At 50.8% G+C, this 25,319-nt stretch overlaps 2 protein-coding genes across 2 annotated transcripts; both read right to left on the bottom strand.

Annotated features, from left to right (window-relative positions):
- Positions 1-987: 987 nt before the first annotated feature.
- On the bottom strand, positions 988-23,981 carry LOC127316792 (uncharacterized). The gene is made up of 8 exons (XM_051347259.2): positions 23,850-23,981; positions 4,552-4,622; positions 4,062-4,143; positions 3,559-3,674; positions 2,755-3,465; positions 2,526-2,585; positions 2,362-2,439; positions 988-1,482 (listed from the first exon to the last, which is right to left on the bottom strand). Exons 1-8 carry the CDS (start codon positions 23,902-23,904, stop codon positions 1,375-1,377), a joined length of 1,281 nt encoding a protein of 426 aa, XP_051203219.1. The 5' UTR covers positions 23,905-23,981; the 3' UTR covers positions 988-1,374.
- LOC127316782 (pentatricopeptide repeat-containing protein At5g04780, mitochondrial-like) lies at positions 6,910-9,093 on the bottom strand. Its single transcript, XM_051347250.2, has one exon. The coding sequence runs from the start codon at positions 9,075-9,077 to the stop codon at positions 6,912-6,914; it is 2,166 nt and encodes a 721-aa protein (XP_051203210.1). The 5' UTR covers positions 9,078-9,093; the 3' UTR covers positions 6,910-6,911.
- Positions 23,982-25,319: the final 1,338 nt, after the last annotated feature.

Raw genomic sequence — 25,319 nt, 5'->3', positions numbered from 1 at the left:
CTCAATGGCAGTAGACTCACTCATGTAAAGGTGGTCGTCTTATGTATCAGCAGGTCTTGTGTATCAGCAGGTGCTCTGTATGCAAGCATTTTCATGACGGCGGTGCACTTCTAAATCGACGAGAACCCGGCAACGCCTACAGCATTGTGCTTCAGCTTGAAGTAGTTGTCGAACTCTCGAACGCCGTGGAGGATATTCATGAAAAAAATCCTTGCTCATCCTATACCGGTGGCGAAAATTGTCGCCATGTGTTGCCTCATCTGCGAAGTAATCGTTGTGCAGCATGGTATGCCCCTCCATCCTCTGCCGGGCCTTCGACTTCTTTCTCCCCGGCTTTGATCCTCTGCGACGCGGCCTCTTCCGCTTCTCCGCCTCGGCGTCAATCATGTCCTGGAGGGACGCGATGATCAGCAAATCCTCCCGGATGTCGTCGTCGAAGGCTTGCTCTTCATCCAGCAGTCGGACAAGCATCTCGTCGTCGCTATCCATGTCTGAAGCAAAATTAATGGTTAAAATTGTGCCGCAGCAGACAAGGCAACAGACAGCGGCCTATCGCGCCTACCTGACAAGTCCTCGAACACCTTATGTGCACGGAGGTGGGACGAATTTGATGCCGCATTTTGGGACACGTGGGCGAAGCAGCGGAGGCGAAAAGGCCGGCGAGAGCCAGCCGCGACTACGGTGCCGACTCAGAAGAGATCAGCCGTCGAAACAACCAGCAAATCCAACAGCGGCGGAGGGGTGGGAGGCGCGACGAGAAATAAACCAACAGTTATGAAAATAGTCGCAGACAAGTGGGAGCCTGCCTCGTTTTTCGTTGTGTCCGGCGTACCCTGTGTAGCGGGGACGGGCTCGGGGCACCGGACACCGTATTGAGCCGCGCCAGACAAAAGGAGGCTTTGGGGCACGCGGCTAGGAACGATTTTTTGTCCAGCGCGTTCCAAATCTCTTTGGGGGACGCCGGTGCTCTAAACAAGTTTGTGTTCGTGGCAACAAATTAATCATAGACCCCAACGATTTTTTGTCCAGGTGACTAACTCCATGCATCAATTTTTTTGTTTGGTTCTCTGCTGACAAGAACATCTCCAACGTAGCACCGGTAGCCTCCACGGCGAATACATCTCTATCAACTATCAATCTCTATATACACAATCCAAGAATTGAGCTGGCCTATGACTATGCACTCCAGTGATTCCTGGCTCAAGCAGGAAGCGAGTAATGAAGGACATCTGAAGTCTATGGATGGCGATCATCTCAGACAAGGACTCCTCTCTGAACACCTATCCTTCCATTATTCAACTCTGCTTCTTTTAGAAAGCTCCGCTACAGTATAAGTAGGATTTTCATCGATATCTCCAACCACACGAATCAGGCTCACAGGTGCAACAGGTAACCCAGCAACACCCCAAGAATCGCTATGTAGGTCACGAACAGCGGCGGGAAGCCCGCTTGTTTCCGTGGACCGCCCTTCCTTCTGAAGATCTACATAATTAAGGCGTGCAAACCGTTAGAGAAAAGTACGGAGCTGCTAGGCTCATGAACAGCGAAAACATATTCAGTTTGTAACAACTGGCTGATGACACTGCATCCAGTAATCTTTGCAATGAAGTATTTCGGTAGGGGGTGGGGGTGGGGGCTGGGGCTCCCCTCCAGATTTGGTCGAGAAAAACAAAACACTGAAACGGCGAAACTATTATGAACTGCACAAACAGAAGTTTCATCTAGCGCGCGGTTGCAGCAAAAAAAAAGCTAAGACGTGAACTGGCATGGTTATAGAAGTGAGCAGGCCATGGTATTTTCCTGTAAACATGTGTGATGTGTCTGCAGGAAATGAACAGACATAGTACATTGAAGACTTGCATTCTGAACAGAAGTCCAGGAAGGGGTTGTCATGGTACAAATGAAAAGTCCACTATGAGGCAAGGCCTATATTATCAGATAAATATGAAGAGAGTATATCTGTATAAATGGAGTCATGATGGCAGCCATGCGGCACAAAAGAAACTGAACATTACTTAAGTACAAGGACAGATCCTGATAAAATACCATGCAAGTTCTCTGCAGTTCAGATGCTACTAGCAATAATCATTCAATACCAAACAATGATGCCAATTGTTAATAGTAGATTTTTTTATTTCACTTTCAAATTTTGCATGATCTCAATTTATTGGATGTCAGAAATAGATGTACTAGTGAAGGTTACAGTTAAGAATAACTGGAAAGTTTAACGATGGCAGCCCTTTGCCACAGGATATGAACATTTCAATTTATCCTTGAAGCTTTGTGTTATAATAAATGTATGACAAGGGAGAACAGGTTGTCTGAGAAAACTGTACATTAATAATGAAGTTAATATCTTACCATTTCATGCCGCAACTTATCACGTTCCTGGATGGTAGTTCTGGCCTCATCTCTCAGTTTCATGATCAAATTTTCAGCCTGTAAGAAAAGGTGAATGCAACAAACAAAATGATTCTGAAGCCATCCAGAGAATTGTTTCACATGATTCATTACAGAATTTCTACCTCTTCTAGTTTGCCTTCAAGATTAATAAGCTCTGACTTCATATTCTGAACATCCTCAACCTGGTACGAGTAACAAATAAGTTAACCAGCAGACTGCAAAGTGAACACACAGATAAAGATAAAATACAGTTTTGTAGGGAAGCAGTAGCCTGTACGTAAGAATAGCTTTTATAATAAGATAAAAAAAGGGCAGAAGGACATGCAACGTAATTCAGAATTAGAAACCTACACGACATGAATGAAGATTCTCTGTGTTGACAAATATATCGCTTCTCATTTCTGTTGAAGAATATTGAGTTTCTTTCAAATGGATAGCAGATTCTGCAGAAGTAGCTGCGGCTTCGTTTAAGGGGACTCGGAAATCTCTCAGGTCACGAGTGTTTTTTAAGGTCCTATTCATTTCTGTTGAAGAAAACTGAGTTTCTACAGAAACAGTAGGACTTCCTTTCAAACGAATAGCAGATTCTGCTGAAGTAGTTGGACCTTCTTTTAACAGGACTGGGAAATCTCTCAGAACAGTAGGAGTTTCTTTTAAGCTCATATTTGTTTCTATTGAAGAAAATTGAGTTTCAACAGAAACGGTAGGACTTCCTTTCAAATGGATAGCAGATTTTACTGAAGTTGCTGGAGCTTCTTTTAATGGGACTGGGAAATCTCCCTGAACAGTAGGAATTTCATTTACAGGGAAAGGAATTTCACTCAAAATAGCTGGAGATTCTGTTAGGGAGGGAAAGCTTGCTTTCAGGGAATAAGGGACTTGGTTCACCACATTAGGTACTTCATTCACAATATTCAATGTCTCTTTCGCCACAGGAACCTCAATGGCGGTCTTAACATTGGGCAGTCCACTGATGAGCTGCTCTGCTTCAGGCTGAGTTGCACTGACAAGGACAACTCTCAGCTTATTCTCTTCAACATATCTTCTGGTTTCTTTGGAGAACTACAAGAGGATATCAGGCAGATTAAAACTCGGGATGAAAGATGCAAACAACGTCACAAAAGGAACATGAATTACTGTGTAGTGCGAACTTACAAAAGCGGGAATAATGCCTTCATCAGTTATACCAGCAGGAATAGCCGTAGTTTGCACAAGAAACTTGTCTTTAATTTGCAGATCTGGTGGGGCAGTCTTTTGTGCTTGCATAGTAACTGCAATACAGTTAGCACCAAAGTTAACATAACATATAATTATAAGGAAGCCGAAAGACCTAAAACAAACCAATGAAATCTGAAAGCAAGCTTATCTCCACCCACTGGACCAATACAAGAAGAATACAGGAGGACTCAGCTTATCATGAATATATCACATGAGTGGACAAGGGAATCAGTGAAGAGAAGAAATAAATGTAATTTTTAGTGTCTACGTTATCAACTGCTTTCACCAGAAAGGGCGCGGAATATTGATTTTAGCGAGGTCCACTCATGTCAATTACAAAAATGAGGACAAACTAACAGAAGAACATTTCATTACAGTTAGGCAAATTGCCATTATCAGTATTCAGTATATCACCATCAGCCAGTGGAAGACTACACTACCTGTAAAAACACAAGTTGCCCTTGGAAGAATAACTCCAATGTTCGGTCGAACACAGTATCTTTTTGGAGAAGTAGTTTTAACCTGGTCAAAATGTCAATCAGTAATAGAAATGAAGTACTAATTTATCCTCATTGTGCCAAGCAACAAAAAAAATCATTGATGATTGTATATAACTATATATATGCAATAACTAAGTGCAAAAGCTATCATAAGAATAACTCCAGTGTTCATTTGAAGAGAGTATCTTTATGTAGAAGTTGTTTTAACCTGGTAAAAATGCTCGATAAGTAGTAGATATGAAGTATTATATCTTCATTGTATCAATTAATACCCACATGCATTGATGAATGTATATCTACGCAACGACCAAGTGTAAAAGCTAGGCGATATATGTCCAGTATGTTTATGCACCGAATGTTACCATTACATTATGAGAAAACACTCAAGTATACCACGCATAAACTTGAATGTTTCAAATTGCATACCAACCTTGAATGCAACATATTCATCTGTCTTGTTCACAAGATGGATAGAACATGAACTTTGCTTCTTCACCTCAACTGTCAACAAGAAAATAAGTTATACAATCAAAAAATTATGAAAAAAATACATTTAGATTGCTAATAAGTATTATCAAATGTGATCTAAGATCATATGAAAAAACTACTTCCAATTTTCTAACATCCGGAGCAAAACACTAACACAGTAACATTGTACCATACATGCAACAGATCAATGGTAAAAGAAGTTCAAATTTAGGTTAAAACGGTCACCACTGCGCACACGACATATAATTTTGGATAGCAGAACACACAGTCCCAACTCACAATTCTTATAAAAAGGTACAAATAAAATACATCGCATTCCCATTCAGCCAAAGAGCCATCATATGCTGTCATAAGTGCAGAAAAGACAACTATCATCTTCCACAATCTAACAGCATCATCAATATACCCTGTTTGGTATAAGTACGGAAATAAGCTCGCCTGGTCCCTTGCCGCCACTGATCCCCGGTGAAAGCTAAATCCGATGTAACTGAACACAGCTGACCAAGTATAGACCAGTGAACTAACAAGCCAGGAATGTAGAAATCTCGATTCCCCAAATGCACAACATATGGCACAACTTGAGAACCACTGATGCTACAGAAACTACCAGTTCACAAATCACAACTGTGAACCGACCAGGCAACCACCACCGGTGAAGTAACAACTTCATGAGAAGAATTAAACCTCGAAATCCATACTTTAAGTATCAAATTACAAAAACGTTAATACCCACAGGCCACAGTTAGTCCCTGAAATGTGTCCCAATAAAACTAACATAATCTCTAGTGATAACTGTTTCAACTGGAATAAAAAATGTAATACTGTTGAAAATGTTTTTCAGGAAAATTAACTAATTCCCAGAAGCTAAGCAATTGTTAACATTACAATACAACACAGGGAAAGAAAATAAAAAAAAAAAAACTAACAGACACACTGCTGCATTACATGGTCACACCACATTCTGATTTCAAGGCTGATTAAACCATCGCAGCAACCCAGTCGCTCCTTCAAATCCCAACCCAACAGAAGCGAGATAGAACAGCAAACGAATCAGAAATTCTTTTTTCAGAATTATACATGACCAGCTAACTGACTACGGACTAGCTGACACCCCAAATAGCGCCTCCAAGTTCACGGATAGGGAAAAAATCATGGGAGTTCGCCTGTCCAGCTTGGCCGCTACTGCTGGCGCCAGCCGTCGTGGCACTGATCGACGAAATTGGCTCCGTAACCGCCATCTCCGACTCTCAGAACCTAAGATCTCCGTTGACATGTCCATCGCCTTCCCTGACCTGTCCCAGGCACGCACAGGGGATAACCTAAGCATCCCGGCAAGGGCGCTCGGTCACAAGGAGTAAAGGACGACTACTCTGGCACGCGCGTACTGCTCACCAACACAGACACCAGCAATGTCTTCGCCAAAAGCAGGCACTCCGGTTTAGGCAACATGAAGAAATCATCGCCCAGGCCGTCCCATGCTCACAGGAGCAAAATGTGATTTGCTACTAGCCGTACCCCGCTACTCTATTTGCATGTATAATGCTAGCACTCATCTACTAGAATTGTCAGAAATAAAAGCAAACAAGTATTATGAGATTGATGTGAGTTACTGTGTTGGTACGATGTTTAACTGAACATCTCTGTTCAGCTGTTGTTGTCCAACAGAAGAAATTGTGTTGTGCAATCTCTGCTGGGGTCCTAACTGCCAGACGCGGGCTGTCGAAGGGTTCCAGCGGTGGGGCGGAGCGAGCTGTTTTATCACCTGCATTGCAGCTTCATGACCATCTTGAGCTGCTTTCACGTCATCCTTGAGCATCAAAACACTAACATAAACAGATTTCATCAATGAACTAACTCCTAAACATTTTTATGCTTTTGGTACCACCATTGGAAACCTTGGAGCTGGGTTTGCTGGGATCTGTATTTTGTTTACCCTGCAAGCATTTGATGTAACAGGTCATCTTACAAAGTGGTATGCTGCACTAGGTGCTAGAGCATCTGAGGCATCCACGCTGTTGAACGATAACCTTAACATCACTGTCATTGTGGATACCGACTGCACTTGTACCTAACCAATCTAGCTGGTTGGTATGTAAATCACCATGTACAGCATATGTACCCATGCAAGTCAGTAATGGAAATAGTTGTCTGCGGCTCCTTTCCCTCTCGCATGCTTTCACACTCTCGGACTGGAGCAATTGTACCTAAACAATCTTGTTGTTCAAACGCATCAATGTAGAGCAATATCTCAGCTACTTTTGATAGATAAATTTGTCCCCAGAAATTGTTAAGGTAAAGGTTTCACCAGAAATCCTCACAAGAACACTTTCCATCCTTGAAATGGTGAAACCGGTACAAATCTCGCACAACAATCTCTCTATCTGTGGCTCGGTTTACATACTTGATTGCTTCATGGCAGTCCACACAAACACGAAGATTCTTGAAGATCCTAAGTGGAGTTCCACTCGGAGTGCTGATGATCCCAAACGCGATGGCAAGCTTCTCACTATGGAACTTCAGAGCTGTTTCCCTCTGTTCCTCCTCTACATCATGAGCAACAAGATCAGTTCTACTTGTGTACCCCAGTTCCTTGAGTCTGCCCATCAACTTCTCCAAGTAATCGTAGATTTCAGTTGATCTTGGGTGCGCTATGTCTCCTGCAACGAATGTATGCACAATGTTCTTCAGATGGATCCAAGATCGTCCGGGTTGCTTCCAGACCCTCTTTTCCCGCATGGAACTTCTGAGCTTCAAAGTGTCAAGCCATTTGCTGTGAGTGGCATACATGTTTGACATCATAACATATGATCCTGCATCACATTGTTCCAGATGAATCAAATTTCCAGAAGCAAGCTTTGCGTGCTCCATGTCCTTGTGAACCCGACAAGCAGACAGTAATGTCTTCCAAACAATAGCTTGGTGCCTAATCTTGTTTTCCATGATGAAGTTATTTGCTTTGTCGAGCAGTCCAGCTCGACCATAAAGATCAACCATGCAATTGTAATGCTCAATGCTTGGAACAATTCCATACTCTTCTTGCATAAGCTTAAAGAAGCGGTCTCCTTCAGTCACCAACCTGCCATGGCTACAGGCAGATAGAACACCTACGAGAGTAACCTCATTGGGTGTGATCTTCTCTGCAGTCATGGTGTTGAAGAGTTGTATGGCCATCCTGCTTTTCCCGTGAGACGCATAGGAGCACAGCATCGAAGTCCAGAGAGAAACGTTCTTGGTGCGAGCTCTGCTGAACATCCTGCAAGCATCATCAAGGTTGCCGCACTTGGCATACATGTCGACGATGGCAGATGCCAACGGCGCATCAATGATGTGCCCTAGCTTCTGGACGCATCCGTGAACTTGCCTGCCTTGTTCAACCATCCCTGCATTTGCGCACGCCGCAACCGCACTGGTGAGGGTGAAGCGATCGGCTGCAACCCCTCGACGCAGCATCAAGCGGAAGAACTCGAGAGCTTCCTCCTCCCTGCCATTCTGGATGTACCCAGCGACCATCGTGCTCCACGCAAAGTTCACGTCACCGGTAACATGCGAGCATCTACCAAAGATTGACAGAGCAGAGTCCATGGCGCCGCACTTGCAGTACATGTCCATGAGAGAGCTCCGAACGAACGCGTCGGCTTCCGTCGCAGCCGTCAGCACACGGGCATGGAGCTGCCGCCCAAGGCGCGGCAAGGAGAGCATGCCAGCCAGGGCAAGCGCCGTGGAGTACGTGTAGTGGTTAAACGCCACCCGGGCCCGCGCCATACGGTACAGCCGGCCCAGCGCCTCGGCGGGGCAGCTGCTCCGCATCAAGCCGCTGATGATCGTGTTCCAGCTCGACGCGTCCCGCACCGGCGACGCATCGAAGAGCCGCATCGACCCGAGGACGTCGCCGCTCTGCAGGCACGCGCCGATCACGATGTTCCAGGACACGGCGTCTGTATGGGGCATTGTTGTGAACGCCCGCCTGGTCCGCCCGTAGTCGCCGCACTTGGCGTACATGTCGAGGAGCGCGTTGCTCAGCACCCCGTCCATGCGCACGTCGTTCCGCAGCATCCAGCCGTGGATTTGCCTGCCTGGTTCTGTGGAACCGAGCCCCGCGCAGCATTTGAGGACCGCGGCGAGGACGAACTTGTTTGGTGGGAGGCCGCCGTTTTGGGCGAGCATGTCGGTGAACGTGGCCAGGCCGTCCCGGTGCCGCCCCCCGCGCGCGCAGGCCGCGATGGCCGATGTCCATGCGGATGCGGTCCGATTGGGGGTTTTGTCGAGCGCCCTGCGTGCATCGTGGAAGTGGTGGCCTCTGGGGAGGCGGCTGCTCGGGGGGGAGACGCACTGGCGGGGAATCAGGACCAACCATCCTTCGCGAAGGGACCGGGATCGCTGGAGGAGCGGCGCGGAGGAGGGAGACGAGCAGGAGAGAGTCGGCGGGGATAGCAGCGCAGCTAGAGGTTTCCGCGCCGCGTACCTCATGAATCGGATTGGCCGCTAGTGCAATCCTGGAGGCGATGCGCCGTCGGACGGAAGGCCGCGCATGGAGCCTGGAGCAGCGAGGCTACGCCGGCGCGGGTGGAGCCGTGGAGGCAGTGGCGAGCGGCGGGGATGGCTGTTGCAGCCTTGGAGGAGCCTTGAAGGGCGGGTGGTTTTTTTGTTTTTTTGTGTGCGGGGAGCCTTAAACGAACCCAAAATCTATTAAGTGCGAGGGCTCCATCTTGTCTTACACAGTGCCCACATCCCTACACCGTCCGATGTGATTAGACTAGTCAAACATATCCTTCCACCGGCAACCACTCGTTCCTTATCCACCTCCTCCTCTCGATCTCATCGACAACCTCTTGCAGTAGCAGCTCTGCTGCGTATCCGTTGCCTCTAATTCCCCCGCCTCACAGCCTACCGACCACCTCTGATCCCCTTGCCGCCGGCAGGACCTCGACCTCCACCGCACGTTGCATGCCCTCGGCTCCATCGGGCGTTGCCAGGACGACGCCCACCTCCACAGCACGCTGCAGGCCCCCGTCCATGGCGCGCCGCCGAGAAGGGCCTCGCCTCCACCGCGGGCCGTTGGGCCCCCGTCCATGGCACCGCCGGGAAGGGCCCCGCTCCCACCGCGAGCCGATGGGCCCTCTCTTCCATGGTCAAGCGCGCAGCCGATCCCTGCCACCACTCCTCTTCCTGTCAACTCCCGCACCTCTCTGGTTCCCCTAGTTCTACATCCTGAAATATCGAAGGATGTCGTTGCCTAATCGACGGTACCCCCGAGGAGGGATCCTCACGAGGGGGAGAAGAAGTAGGGGCCATAGGGCGGAGTGCTCTCGGGACGGTGGTACGCGAGTTACCCAGCTTCGGAACACCTGCACGATGACAGGGCCTACTGCTGCTTGTCTGGAATTATCTGGGCGCTTTCGCGTTGTTACAATGAGTTGTGGTTGTGTCTCTAGGGCTCCCGGGATCCGGCTTATATAGACGCTCGGATCTAGGGTTTACACGGAGAGTCCTAGCCGGAATACAAGTTGCCTAACTACGGTACAAAGCCTTGCCATGTACGTCAAGGATCCGCCTTCCTTCTAGGTCACGCTGGATCCGGATACTTCATGGGCCTTCACGGATCCGGCCTCCTTCGTAGGTCGGTTAGGATCCGGCTCCTCGTTCCTGGGCTGGACTTCATCCTCCACGATCTACAGCAACTGGGCCGCCCGATGGGCCACATGCCTCACCACCAACTATGGGCCACCCGGGCTTGCCGGATCTAGGCCACGCCGTTGATATACCCATAAAGTATACCCACAACAGTAGCCCCCGAAGTTCTCCGAGATTCATCATTCCTCCGACTTCATTCAGCTCGGAAACGAAGAGAATCTTGAAGAGCTTCAAAACTTCTTACTTGATTCCGGGTTCACTTCGCCGGAAATCCTCCATCTTCAGATCATGCCAACAACGGAAAGTCCACACTTCCCGCGCACAACTTCCTCATTTCCCGCGCTAAATTTTCGCAGATGCAAATCTTTAGCCGGAATTTCCGGGAGTGCGTGGTTAAGTTACCTTCACGTCATTTTACCGCGCTTGACCTAAAACACGTGTCATCCATCCAACGGTGCGACCGTTCCGTTTCCACCATCGGATCTGGATCCCGAATCTCCGCGTGCGGTCTATAAATACCCCGCGGTTCGGTAAAATCTCATTCTTTCACCCCTTTTCACCACCTCGTCTTCCTCCTCTCGCCGCGCCGCCCGCCAGATCTCGACTCCGGCGAGCTCTTGCCACGGTGAACTCCGCGCGCCGCCAAACCAAGGCTCCCCTCGCGCCAAGATTCCCGCGGTTGAACGAGAATTTCGCTCCGCCGCCGATTCGTGGTCACGCAGGACGATTTCCCTCAAGTTCGGCGACCTCATCTTCGCCGGAACTCCGTCGAGCCACCGCGCCATTAGCGGTAAGTGCGCCGGTCTTGTAGAAGATAACCTAGTGTAGAAGATAGACTTAGTGATCCGGGTACTCAAATACTCTGTATGGGCGCAGCCGGAAGCATGCCACTCGAAACATCGCATTGTACTGGTAGCTCTCCGAGTAGCCCTGATCCCAATCAAATGGAACCCATATGCCCGAATCCCATATCATTCCTGCCACCATATGTTTCCGACATTAGACTAGCTCAACCTTTTTCCGCATCTTCCAGCACCGCTCCAGGCCGGATCCCTTCCCTTCAAGAGCTCCAAGAAGAACTCGAGGGACAAGCTCGGATGGCAGCAAAAGTGCAGGAGGCGGAAAACAAGAGGGCGTCCAAAGCCCGGATCCGCGAAGGAGAGCGGGGTCAGTGGTGGCCTTGCGCAACTACCGATGTGGAGCTTAGAGAGCTCCAGAACGAGGGCATGATCTCCACACATTGGAGTTTCACGCGCGACTCCGACGCCCCCAAGCCTTGAGCGGAGAAATTGTCATGACCAAAGCTTGGGTGGAACGCGGACTTTCACTTCCCTGTTCGGAATTCTTCCTCTCCGTCCTCAACACATATGGGCTCCAGCCCCACAACATCTGCCCAAACTCTTACCTTCTCCTGTCCAACTTCGTGACTCTGCGAAGGACACCTTGGGATCCGGCCGGACGTCAAGTTATGGCGATTCTTTTCCGGTGAAGAAAGAAACCAAGGACAAAGCAATGGTGAATTGCGGAAGCATGACATTTATGCTCCGCCCTAGTCGCATGTATCCTCCCCATGACTCGCACGAATCCGTCCGCATCTTGGAACGCCGGATGGTTCTATGAGAAAAACGCCTCAGTTCCGGATGTTCACAAAGGCCTGCCCCAGTTTATCAACGAACCTCCGGAAGAGCTTGCAAGCTGGAGCTTCGTCCCTTCGCTCGCCCAGACCCCGATCTTGGAAAAGGCTGCGCGGAGAATCTCCTGGTTAGTCCACGACGGGCTGACCAGAGCCCAGCTCACACTTATCTGGTTCTCCCGGAGAATCCAGCCTCTACGCTACAACGCGCGCTTGATGTGCGCTTATACCGGGGCGGATGATCTTCTCCGGGTTACCCGCCACGATCTTCCGGCCGACTCTCTGAAGAGGAGGTTCAAGACGCTGGTGAAGATTCCGAGGGGCCAACAGGTCCCGGAACTGATCAAGGATATATACACGAACGACCAATGTCCTCCGGTAAGCTTTGTTCTTTTCGTTGATTCAAATTTCGCAAGGTTTTTTGATGTTATCTTTAATTCTTGTTTTATTTCTTCCAGCTCAACACTTTGGCGGAGGAAAGCTTCCGCACCATTCTTCGTGTTCCCGTTAGCGGCGACGCGGCGGAGGAGGCTCCGGACGACGACGAGGAGGAAGAGGAGCAAGCACCCCGCAAGGCGGCCCCTCGACCTACAAAGCGTCCCCGCGCCAAGGTTTCCGGCACTGAAGCCGGGACTAGCGGCGAGGCCTCCGCCAAGAAGCCCAAGACGTCAAAACCACCTCCGCTGGACTCAAGGAAAGCGGAGCGTGCGCGCCTAAGGATGCTCTCAACAGCTGGCCAGCGCACGCGGCCCATCATCCCCGGCGCCCCGTAAGTTTCCGAACATGATGCAACTTTAACTTGGCGAAATTATCTCTTGTCTAATCCCTTTCACTTGTTTGCAGGAATCCAAGCGCCACTGCCACGCGGACCACCAGCCAAGAACCCATCACCAAATATATGAAAAAGTCTCCGGCTGTTGGTCCTTCTACCCCAGTTCCGCCAAGTGCTTCCCACCCTACTCCTCAACCATCTCCTCCTCAGGCTGATCCATCTCCCCCTCCTGCTACAAACTCTCCACCGGAAATAATTCCGGTTAGCAGCGAGAAGGTGGGTGGAGACGATCCTAAGGCCAAAGGCCCTGCCCAAGAAGACACGGAAATACAAGGCCAAGGAGAGGTTGAAGTCACTTCTTCCGAGAAGGCTGGAGACGGCGCTGGCGACATCGTCGTTTTTCCGAAGAACTTTGGAGATCCGGCTGACACCACTTCCACCCCCAAGGCATATGCTACCAAGTTTTTCAACAAGTTAACTGAGGCGGAGAAGTGGGAGCTTGAACAAGACCTGCTCAACGCCATGCTGAACAATGCCTGGGGGAAACCTGATGCTGCGACATCGGAGATCCAGGATTTTAAGAAGGATGTCGGCCAGTTCTTCGACAAGCTCATCTGCAAGCAAAAGGTACTCCCCAGTAGCCCCCAAGCATGTAGGCGGAAACTCAAATAGTTAGCGCTTAGATGCTTAGAGAAAGATTACTTCCAGGAAAGTTTTTTTTTTAAAGTGGACCAGTAGCCCCCAAGCATTATGGCGGAAAGGTTCCGGCAATGATGCTCTGAAAGAAACCACTGTTACAGGCGGAATTTTTACTCCTGCCCTGTTTAAATTTTACAGGAACAGCAGGCGCTGCACTACGAGCTGCACAAGAACATTGCCCTGCAGCGCCGCGTTACTCTGAGCCAGGCGGAAAATATCCGGACTCTGAAGGATGAGAATGCGGAGCTGACCAAACAGCTGGCGGACGCCCAAGGTTGGTTTCCGCCTTCTTCGTCATTAGCCATATTCCGACTTAGTACGTTGTTGTTAACTTATGTTATTTATAGGCGCATCCTCTTCCCTTGCTACAGCCTCATCTGAACTTGAGAACCTGCGCTCCTCGTACCAAGATTTGGAAATGAAACTAAAGGAGGCGGAACTAAAGAGGGAGCAGGCCAAGAAACAGCTGGCGGAGAAAAACTCCGAACACATCAGGGAAAAGGGCGAGATGTTGCTGAAGAAAAATGCTGACAGCGAGACCATCAAGAGGCAGCAAAAAGAGCTCAATGGACTCCGGAAATATATGGAGACCGCGGAGCATCACTGGGACTTGCTCAACGAGAACATTTTGGGTAGGATACTGAAACCTTGCCCAGATGTTTGCTCCGACTTTTTACTTTGTGCTCAAATTGCATGCTTATATCCTGATTATCTTTATGCAGAGCCACTTGGTTATCCGGAGCAGCGCCGGAATTTGTTCCCCCGGGATGACCTTCTTCAACTCGCAGGCGATGATTGCAAAGATCTCATCTCCGCCTCCCGCAAGATATGCTATAACTTATCCATCAAGAGGAGTCGCACATGCAACGTTCGCAGGCTTGTTGGGAAAATGGATGTTCTGCCGGAGCTGGTGACGGATCTGCAAGCATCATCAGCCCGAGGCGCAGCTGCAATGGCCTTGACCATGTGCCTAGCACATAATCCGGGTCTTGATCTTGATCAAGTGACCACGGGCGTTCCTCCGGATGCGGATGTCGCGCGCCGCCGGATGCGATGAGCGGCTACGACACCCGTATCGCGCGCGAGGATCCGGCATGATGAATTCTACGACAAGGTCGTTCTTCCCGCCGACGAGCCCTTGGAAGAGGAACTTCGTAAAGAGCTCGCCGCGAAGGCGCGACCTGCGGAATCCGGAACCCAATACACCTGGACCAGCTCCAAGGACGCTCCCCAAGAGGAACCCAAGACCAGCGCTGCTACTTCTGAAGAAAAAGAAAGTGATGAAGACGTGTCTTCTCCGGCCGAAGACCCCGAGAAGAAAGACTCAGAGGACAAGACTTCTCCGGCCAAAGGGGAGTGAAAACTTTTATTCCTGCGGGAGAAACAATGCATCATTTTGGCCCCAGCGAGGGTTTGTAATATAACTTTAAATTCTTAAGTATCTAGGGACGAAACAATTATGCATGGGCGGAAAACTTATCCTGCTATCCTTTTGAATTATTTGCATGTTTCGTTTTATGTCGGAAAGCAAGTGCTGACTTCATTGTTTTCCGGCTTACTCGCTTGACCTTCCGCGAGCCGGAAAACCTTAGCCGGAAATGCTCGCCGGCGGCGACGAAGCCCAATGGCAGTCCGTCCATAACCGCGGAAACAAGCCCCCAGGCATAGGTGCCGGAAATCGCTACTAGGAATCCACGAGTTCGCAACAGATAACAACTTAATCAGAAAACTTAAGCTTACGTCTTAAAAGACGGTTTTGGAAATCACAACTTTCATACACGCCTAGGCGGAAATATCCAGCTCTGCGGTTTTAGTCGGAAAAAACATACACGATCTAAAATGAACAAGTAAAGGAGGTAAAAGACTCAAAGAGTGAACCATAAGCTTTATTTCATTGATCATGTATAAGTATTACAGAGTTTATAACTCGGAAAACATATGCTAAGTGTAGAAAGGACGTAGCTGTGCGATGTTCCAAGGGCGATCTGTTTCATCGTAGATGTCATCCGGATCCTCACGCTTGCGTTTCCGGTGCCAGTTAGCAGGTCTATCCCTCAGCTCGCGGAAATCAACAAGGTAGTACGACCCGTTATGGAGCACTTTGCTAACGACGAAGGGTCCTTCCCATGGAGTTTGCAGCTTATGGTCTTTCACCTGTCGAAGGCGGAGGACCAGGTCTCCTGCCATGAAGGAGCGATTCCGAACTCGACGACTGTGATAACGTCGGAGCTTCGCCGGTAGATGGCGGAGCGCTGGTCGCCTAAGTTCCGAGCTTCCTCGATCGGGTCCACAGATAGCTGTCCGGCCTCATCATTGTTTCTTCATTGTAGGCGGAAAATCGCGGTGAATCGTGGATGATGTCGGAGGGTAGCACGGCTTCGGATCCGTATACCAGGAAAAAAGGGGTAAACCCTGTTGATCTGTTAGGGGTAGTTCGTAAACTCCAAAAAACAGCTTCCAACTCGTCAGCCCAAGCTCCAGCTGCTCGCCGCAGTGGTTCTTCAAGGCGCGGCTTAATTCCCGATAATATTAGACCGTTAGCCCTTTCAACCTGACCGTTAGATTGTGGATGAGCCACGAGATGCAAGGTCCATCGAATCCCCATTGTGTCACAATAATCCCTCAACTCTCCTTGGGCGAAGTTTGTGCCATTATCTCGTGATTATCTTTTGTGTGGGATGCCGAATCTCATCACGAGGCTGCAGACGAATTTTAGTGCCGTAGCACCATCGGCTTTTCTCACTGGCTTTGCCTCGATCCACTTGCTGAATTTGTCAACAGCGACCAGAAGGTATTTAAAACCGCCAGGAGATGATCTTTTTAACTTACCAACCATATCGAGCCCCTGCACCGCAAATGGCCAGGTGATAGGTATGGTCTTCAGCTCTTGGCCGGAGCGTTTGGTTGAGTAGCGTAGTACCGACAACCTCGGCAGGTTTTTACCAGCTTGTCAAGATCTTCTTTAGCTGTGAGCCGGTAGAATCCTAGCCGGAAAGCTTTGGCAACGAGGGATCCGGGAGCGGCGTGATGCCCGCAATCCCTGCGTGGATCTCTCTCGAGGGTTTCAATGCCATCTTGATTGGAGACGCATTTGAGAAACACCCCCGCCGCACTTCGTTTGTAGAGCTGTCCATCAACAATTGTGTAGGTTCTCGCTCGTCGACGATACGTCGTGCGAGGACCTCGTCCTCCGGCAACTTCGATCGATGAGGTAGTCCAGAAAGGCTGTGTCCAAGCCGAATGATAGCCATCACCTCCCTAGCCGAGATACCGCCACCTCTGGATTTTCCGGGTTAGCGCCCTTAACCGAGGGTATCCGGAGATGCTCCAGAAAATGCCGGGCGGAATTTGCTTCCCGCCGGATCCGAGCTTGGATAGCATGTCCGCGCCGTGTTATCGTCTCTCCCGACGTATTTGACTTCGTATCCGAGGAAGCACTTGGCGATCTCATCAACTTCGTCTCGTAGGCCGCCATGACGGAGTTTCGGCGTTCCAGGTTCCGGCTACTTGTTGTGCCACCAGGTCGGAATCTCCACAAGATATGATGTGCTTGATCCCAATTTCCTTAGCGATGCGTAGACCGTGTAGTAGAGCCTCGTATTCCGCCATGTTATTTGTAGCTTCAAGTGGATCTGCAGAGCATCTGCAGTTCTTCTCCGGTAGGGGATTTCAGGTGACTCCGGCTCCCGAGCCTTGATGCCGCTTGGATCCATCGAAGTGCATGACCCATGTTTTCGGTTCCGGCTCCATCCGGAGCTTCGTCCAATCTGCGACGAAATCTGCCAAGACTTGGGATTTAACCGCAGTCCTGGGCTTGTAAGCGATGTCGAAGGCGGATAGTTCAATGCCCCATTTAGCCGTACATCCCGTTGCGTCGGCGTTGTTGAGAATTGTTGATAGCGGAGCCTTGCTCACGGCTATTCTTTGGATGCTCTTGGAAGTAATGCCTCGCCTTCCGGCTGCCCAGAACACTCCATAGGCTAGCTTCGAAAGTGAGGGTATCTTTGTTTTGACTCCGTCAAGACCTCGCTAATGTAGTAGACAGGTCTTTGGACGTCATATTCATGACCTTCTTCCTTTCGCTCCACCACGATGACGAGGCCGATGACTTTGTTGGTAGCTGCCGGATAAAGGAGCATTGGCTCGATCTGCTGGAGCTGCCAAGATAGGTGGGGAGGTGAGTATTTCCTTCAACCCTCGAAGAGCTGCGTCAATTGCGTCGTCCCAGAATTTAATTTGTCTATTTTCTTCAAGAGCTTGTACAGAGGTAGCGCCTTCTCGCCAAGACGGCTAACAAACCTATCGATTGCCGCGACGCAACCGCTAGTCGTTGCACATCTTTGAGACAAGTTGGCCGTTTGATGCACATGATTGCCTTGATCTTTTCCGGGTTAACCTCAATGCCTCTCGTGAGAGACTATGAAGCCAAGGAGTTTTCCTACTGGCACGCCAAAGACGCACTTCGCCGGATTCAACATCATCTTGTACCCGCGGAGGTTGTCGAAGGTTTCGTGAGGTCGCCGATCAAGTCGGATCCTTTCCGGGTCATGACCGCGATGTCGTCGACGTAAGCGTGCACGTTCCGGCCGATTTGGTCCTTCAGCACCGCCGCATCGTTCGTTGGTAGGTGGCACCCGCATTTTTCAAACCGAAAGGCATGGTAACATAGCGAAGAAGTGCCAAACGGGGTAATGAACGAAGTCGCCTTTTGGTCGGATTCCTTCATCCGGATCTGATGATACCCGTAATACGCATCAAGAAAACACGAAGTTCCGCCCCGCCGTCGAATCAATGACCTGGTCAATGCGCGGCAAGGGGAACGGATCCTTCGGGCAATGCTTGTTCAAGCGTAGTAATCGATGCACATTCTTAGTATTTCAGTGTCTTTTTTGGGTACAAGGACGGGATTCGCGACCCAATCGGTGTGGATAACTTCTATTACAAAACCTGCTTCTAGTAACTTTGCTAGTTCCATTCCTATGGCGCGGCGCTTCTTGTCTCCAAAGCGTCGCATAGCTTGCTTCACCGGTTTGGCCCCGGATTTATGTTGAGGTAGTGCTCGCGAGTTCCCTAGGTACTCCGGACATGTCGAAGGTTGCCATGCGAAGATATCCATGTTAGCGCGGAGGAACTCGACGAGCGCGTCTTCCTATTTGGGGTCCATGTTGGCTCCGACCGAAACCTGCTTGGAAGAGTCGCACAGGATGAGGTCGTGCTTCTTGGTTTCTATCGCGGCCTTGAAGGAGGTTTTCTGCTCGGAGATCTGCTTCTTGGTGGTCTCGCATCTCGCCGGATCCACCGCGGCTCGTAGCCTTTCAGGCTCTTCTCCGGATATCACAGACTGCGAAGGCGGCTTCGCCTAACTCGCACTCATGAGCCTTTTTGTAGTCTCCGGATACGGTAATCATACCTTTAGGACCCGGAATCTTGAGCTTGTTGTAGATGTAGCACGCTCTTGCGTGGAACTTGTGGTAGGTGGGCCTGCCGAAGATGACGTGATAGGAGCTCTAGAAGGGCACAACTTCAAACGTGATCTTCTCTTGGCGGAAGTTATGAACATCGCCAAAAGCCACGGGAAGTGTTATGCTGCCGAGGGAATTCGCCTTCTTACCTGGAACCACGCCGTGAAACTCAGTGTTGCTGTGTTTGAGCTGTTCCTTGGTGAGGTTCATCCGCTCTAGGGTCTCCAGGTACATGATGTTCAGACTGGCCCCACCATCCATGAGGCACTTGGAGAAGTCATACCCGTCTATGCGGGGACTTACAACCAAGGCGTAGCATTCTTTTGGCACAACGGCAGGGTGATCCTCCCTGTCAAATGTGCACGGGACTTCCGACCACTCGACATATCGCGGCACAGGAACTGTGGCGTTCAGGATCCGGGTAGCTGACTTGGTAGCGCGGACTGTTGGGGTTCCGAGGAAAGTGTGGTAAGCCCCCACGCTCTTTTTATCGAATGGGTTGGATTTTCCTGCGGATCCTGCCTTGGGATCCGGCGAGTTATCATCCTCATCCATCGCCTCGGAACTATCATCTTCTTTGTCCTTGTTCTTTCCCTTGCCACCTTTGCCGCGTGGGCGGTGCTTCCGGGCGCGCTTGTATCCTGCCTCCGGGTCGTTCTTTAGATCATTGACCCACTTGCAGTTGCGGTTGGTGTGAGTGGACTTCCCCGTGGCCGGATCCAGATGGGCCGGGCGGGGCATGTCTCGTATTCCTCATAGGTTTGCGGGGCGCGGGATCCGCCACCGTGACCTCGGAGGTATGTCGCCGACTGCCGGCTCCGCCTCCGCGTCCGCGTCCTCTGCCGCCTCCCGAACCTCCGCGTTGAAACGCCATGGCGATCATCTCGGATCCGCCACTCTTCTCGGTCATCGTGGTTCTTGCGCTTATGGCTGCTGCTGCTACCGTTGTCACGGTTCTTCTTTGCCGATGCGTGGGGATTGCCGTGGTCGCGAGATCACCGCCTGCGTCGTCATCGGCGGCAGTGATCGCTGGCAATGGTGATCATGTCGTCCAACGTCGGCTGATTTGCATTGACCATGCAAGTTAGCTTGTGCCGTAGCAATCCTCCTCGCCGCAAGCCCCCAATGAAGGCGTGCATTGCCGTGCGGTTGTCAACGTTCTCGCACTCGTTCGCATGCCAACCATCGGGTGAGGAAATTCCTCGATGTTTCGCCCTTCTTCCGGATACATGCCCGTAGGTCGCTTGTTGTGGCAGGTCTCTTGTAGGTGCCCCCGAAGTGTTTCTCGAAAGCGTTCTTCAGTCGAACCAGCAAAAGATGGAATTCTTCTCGAGGTCGCCGAGCCGCATCCGGGCTGGACCTACAAGGTACAAGCTGAAGCATGCGGCGGGCGATGTTAGGGGTTCCTCCGGCGAAGGTTACAGCATTGTAGTAATCCTCAATCCAGTATCCGGCCTTTCGGTGCCATCATAATGCTTCAGGTTTCCGGGTAGCTTGAGGTTCATCCTTGGCTTTGGTTCCTCTCGAATCATCCCGCCAAAGCACTTCGGACCAATGTAGTCGGTTCTCGTATTCGTTGAGGCGATCCCGTGCGTCGCGTGAGCCGTGGCGAGGAGACTTTGAGCGAGAGCGAGATCTTCGACCGTTGCCTCCGCCTCCACCTCCGCCTCCACCGCTAGGTGGTGGTGAGGGAGACCTGCGAGGTGGGCGGTGCGATTTCTTGCTTCCGCCTTCTGACTCTCCTCGGCCTTCCTGGTGCTGGCTCCGGCTCCTGTGGCTGCCTTCGCCACGGCGTTGGCTGCCCCCGGTCGTTCCGGTGCGGTTCCGGGTCACGGCTCCGGCGAGGCTCGGGGTCATGGCTCCGACGAGGTTCGGATCGCGGTTCCGGCGAGGTTACGGACCGCGGTCCTCATTCCGACTCCTCCCGGGCTCGGGCTCATGAACATTGTTCTCGGTTCCGGCGAGGTTCCGGCGAGCGCTCCCTCGTTTCGTTTCTTGGCGCACGTTGTCGCGGATAACAATCCCACCATGCCACCGGGGGCCTGCTGTTTCCGGCTGGACTACGGCGGCGAGGGGTCGCGGGTAACCGTTGGGCGGAGGAGAGGGGTTGCGGTATTTGTCTCGTCCGTAGTACATTGCATCCTTTCCCTTTCTTGGATCTCGACGGTGGCGTCTTTGATGGTACGGGGATCGGATTTGGGTGTTCCCCGGCTTTCCTTCGCGCTCCGAGGATCCGGTGTGTGATTCGTCATCGGGTCGCCGATCAGCGCGGGCGTCCTTCGCGCGGTAGATACACGGTTATCCGGATTGGATTCCATCCTCGCGCGAAGTATCCGCCTTGCTTTGCCGCCGCATTCTTTGAAGCGACAAGTGTGCGGAGATAGTTGATATCAACCTCTTCGTCCTTCTTCTTCAAAGAATTCCGCAGCTTTTTGCATGTTGTCCTTTGGGGTTTCCAGTGGTGGTGCTCTGGGCGTGTTGAAGGGTATCCTGCGAGGCGGAATTGCTTCTCTAACAATTCGATCGGCCTCCGCCTGCGCATAGATCATCTTTACTTCCCACTCAGCCCTCATGCTCTTGACTTGCTCGAGTGTGGCAGCGATCTCGCGGTCCTGTCTGTCGAAGTTTTCCGCCAAACCTGCAGCTTCTAACCTCTCTTCCATTAACGCGGCTTCGGTATCGGCGAGCTTCTTGGCTGTGGCCAGCATTTCCTTTCTAGTAGCCTCTAGGGCCTCCAGATCTGCGGCGTCGCCCGGGGTTATGGGTGTGTTAAGGACTGCTCACGCGACCATCTCTTCGCCGACAGATTTCCTCCGAGGAAGGATCCCCGTGGGGTCGCACCCGAGACATTGGAGATCCTTGTTGGGATGGTTGAGGGTCGATTGGCTGGTTGGTTCTTCGTATCCAGTTTGTCCCTCGCCGCTATCGTTGCGAGAACCTCGCTTAGGCCGGGCGGAGTCGACTTCAGCCGATCACTGTATCCGTATTCCATTATCTTGCGAACGAAGTCATCAGACTCCATGGAGGGGGTATCTCCCGAAATTGGGCTCAGATTGCCCAAAATCGACTCTTCAACCGGAGTTTCGCTTTCTCCGACAAGCTCAGCCTGATCCGGATCCGCGTTGTGTTCCGGTGCTTCTACCTGCTCAGGACCAGCTCCGTCTTCTTGAGGGGCGGTTCCGGCGGTATGGGCCAAGAAGTGTACGAAGTGGCACCTCTGCTTCTCTAACACCTGGGAGACCCAGGCGGATCTGCATTGGTCTTCCACCGTTGTTTCCTGCTCAGGGGCGGATTGGGTGGGCTTTGAAATTTCCAGGTCTAAGGCGGAGTCTTCCTTGGGAAGCTCCTGCATCTCAGATCGGATCTTCGCGACAGCGTCCAGCTCTGCGGCGGTCGCGTCTGCGTTACTTACCAGTGGGTTTCCGTCGGAATCGACGGTTTCCCCGATGAAGATGTGTATGCCGCCAATTGGGACGATGGAGAGCTTGACGGGGTTTGTCCTAGCCGGAATCCGGACTCATCCGAGGGACGATCGGCAGATTCCCGGCGTAAAGGACGCGCCCCACGGCGATGGTGTCGTCGTAGCTTCCCATGGCGGAACCCTCCCGGTTCCGGCCTCCACGCCACAGCCCCACGGTGGGCGCCAACTGTCGTTGCCTAATCGACGGTACCCCGGAGGAGGGATCCTCACGAGGGGGAGAAGAAGTAGGGGCCATAGGGCGGAGTGCTCTCGGGACGGTGGTACGCGAGTTACCCAGCTTCGGAACACCTGCACGATGACAGGGCCTACTGCTGCTTGTCTGGAATTATCTGGGCGCTTTCGCGTTGTTACAATGAGTTGTGGTTGTGTCTCTAGGGCTCCCGGGATCCGGCTTATATAGACGCTCGGATCTAGGGTTTACACGGAGAGTCCTAGCCGGAATACAAGTTGTCTAACTGCGGTACAAAGCCTTGCCGTGTACGTCAAGGATCCGCCTTCCTTCTAGGTCACGCTGGATCCGGATACTTCATGAGCCTTCACGGATCCGGCCTCCTTCGTAGGTCGGTTAGGATCCGGCTCCTCGTTCCTGGGCTGGACTTCATCCTTCACGATCTACAGCAACTGGGCCGCCCGATGGGCCACATGCCTCACCACCAACTATGGGCCACCCGGGTTTGCCGGATCTAGACCACGCCGTTGATATACCCATAAAGTATACCCACAACAAAGGATGTAACAAAATTAGGTTTCTCCAAGGGCTGGTTGTAATTTTTTGGAGTTGGATGTATTTTTCGAATTTTTTTACATCCACGTCTTGGAATAGCAGTTTCCCTAAGATCTGGGTAATATGTTTCCCAGATTTTTTATGTAATTTCTTTCCTTTTTCTACATCCGCTGTCCTTTTTATACATCCTCGATTGAAATCACAAACACTAGTATATTTTTTGGCATGTAACTTTGTGTAATTAAACCCAACTTTATACATGCCAATATTTGTTCTGAGATCGAGATAAAAAGGAGATGGCAGATGCATTTTTTGGCGTCAATTTGCGACCACATGATGTATTTATTTTACACTGTCGATCTCGTATATTTTTCAGTTCATAAACTTACGACTTGCAGCGGTGCCGGGAAGTGAGAAGTCATTCTTTTGTAGGTGCCCGGCCATCCCAGGCGGAAGTAAGAAACGTGTTAGATAAGAACTTTCTATTTTTAGAAAGTGAGGAATGTTGGAATAGTTTATTTCTATTTTTGGGTGGAGCACTCCCTAAGACTAATCGGTACTAGGGCACCGTGTAGCAACGTCCTTAAACGAAGGGTTGTTTTTCCCCATTTCCCAATGGCTCGAGACATATTTACGGAGACCATGAGAGCACACGGCGCCATGAGCGAAGCGAAGCGAGGCACCGACGTGTCGCGACTACAAGCGCCTCACACCGAAACCACCACCGCCGGAGTACACGCTACGGCACACCCAATCCATCCAGCCGCGGGCGCGAGGGGTTAGGACGAGGACGAGGAGGAGGAGGAGGAGGAGGGAGGGTTTGCATCGGGTGCTTACAGAGGAACTGGAGCTCGCGGGGCCGGATCTCGACGAGGCCCTCCGCGCTCCCCATCGGCGCCTTCCCCGTCCCCGACCGCCGCGCGGGGGAGCGAGAGATCGCAGCCGCTGCTCGTCCTGCCGCTCGCTGGTGAGCGCGGCTGGAGGTGGCGCGCGGCTGGAGGTCGGTGCGAGTATATATCCCGTCGCAGCCCGCGCGCGCGTGCGTATCACGGAGTCGCCGTCGGGAAGTGGGGGCAGTGAAGGCGACGGGCGGACGGGGACTCCACTCCGCCGTCCAACGACAGCCGCCCGACGCTTTCGGTTTGGGCGGTGGCCGCAAAAGTGTGGTGTGGTGACGTTTCCCCCAGGGTTGGGTCGGGCCCTCGGCCAGGGACATGGAGCGGCTGGTTCCGGAATGCAGTGATTGCGAGTAGGTCGGTCTCTGCTGGGATCACCCTGGTATAGTATCTGGGCCCACGTGTCAATAAATCACTGCAAAGTCCATGCCAGATTTTATTCAAAATCTATAAAACTCATACTTATGAATTTCCCATTTATTTTACCATAAAATTTTATGGGCTTCCGGATGCCAAACGGGCACAATCCGGTTAGGTCTCATCGTTGCTAGGTGATCCAAAGTCTATTGTAATTTCTATTACTTTTTAGATTGCTTGTACTACCGTTAATGACTATTAATAGGTTGACTAGATTTTAGAAAAGACAAGATATCAACCATCATGTTCATATTTTAGTCAAATCAAAAGTATGCTTCCGAGTAAATTTTCTTGAACATATCAATATAGTTCATGATTACGACCACAACTAAAGAAGGCTAATGAAAACAAGAAATCATTCAAATCCCGAATTATGTGAGACGATATAGTTTGGGAAGGGATCTATGCTTCATCATTTCTATGAGTTTTCCCTTCACTTAGTCCTCCATAGTTAATAATTTCTACCACGAAATAGTATCCCTTATTGCCTTAGTGGCTTACTGGTACCTAGAGCAACTATTTCTTACTCGAGATCTATAGTTGTTAGATGAAGACTTATCATCTCTTCCTACTTATATAAATTTACGTTTCATGATTCGTAACATCGAATTAGAAATTGTTATTTTTAGTCTTGTCATTACCAACAACGTCTTGCTTTGTTGTCTCCACATCCTTCAACAAAGTCGTCGAAGCTACCACACCCCCATCACCCAAGCCATTGTGGCCCGTCGCAAGGCAGGATCCACCGATGTTGCGCTCGTACAAGAAGTTGTAACATAGTCATCGCCAACATGGTAATTAAGCCAGGCAGAAAAATCAAATGAATGGTGCTAATCTTTTTCAAAGACCAGATCTAGGTCAACTTCCAACCAAATTGGCATCTTTTTTTTTTCTTCGGTCTAGGGGGTCGTCGCCCGCTAGGTGTTCAGTGAGGTTGGCTCTCTAGATCTAGAGCGGCGGCTCCGGTGGTGGGCACGATGTCTCTTTCCCTGCA

This window comes from Lolium perenne, chromosome 1 (genome assembly GCF_019359855.2).
Source record: "Lolium perenne isolate Kyuss_39 chromosome 1, Kyuss_2.0, whole genome shotgun sequence".
NCBI lineage: Eukaryota > Viridiplantae > Streptophyta > Magnoliopsida > Poales > Poaceae > Lolium > Lolium perenne.
Note: the sequence above shows the minus strand (reverse complement) of the source record. Positions and strands in the feature narration are given on the sequence as shown.

Excerpts from the sequence above, each read along its gene's own strand:
- LOC127316792 (XM_051347259.2), bottom strand. The coding sequence starts at position 23,904 with ATGGGGAGCGCGGAGGGCCTCGTCGAGATCCGGCCCCGCGAGCTCCAG. Across the intron at positions 4,623-23,849 it reads CCGCGAGCTCCAGTTCCTCT|TTGAGGTGAAGAAGCAAAGT; the intron begins GTAAGCACCCGA and ends TCTTGTTGACAG. Across the intron at positions 3,675-4,061 it reads GGCAACTTGTGTTTTTACAG|TTACTATGCAAGCACAAAAG; the intron begins GTAGTGTAGTCT and ends ACTGTATTGCAG.
- LOC127316782 (XM_051347250.2), bottom strand. The coding sequence starts at position 9,077 with ATGAGGTACGCGGCGCGGAAACCTCTAGCTGCGCTGCTATCCCCGCCG.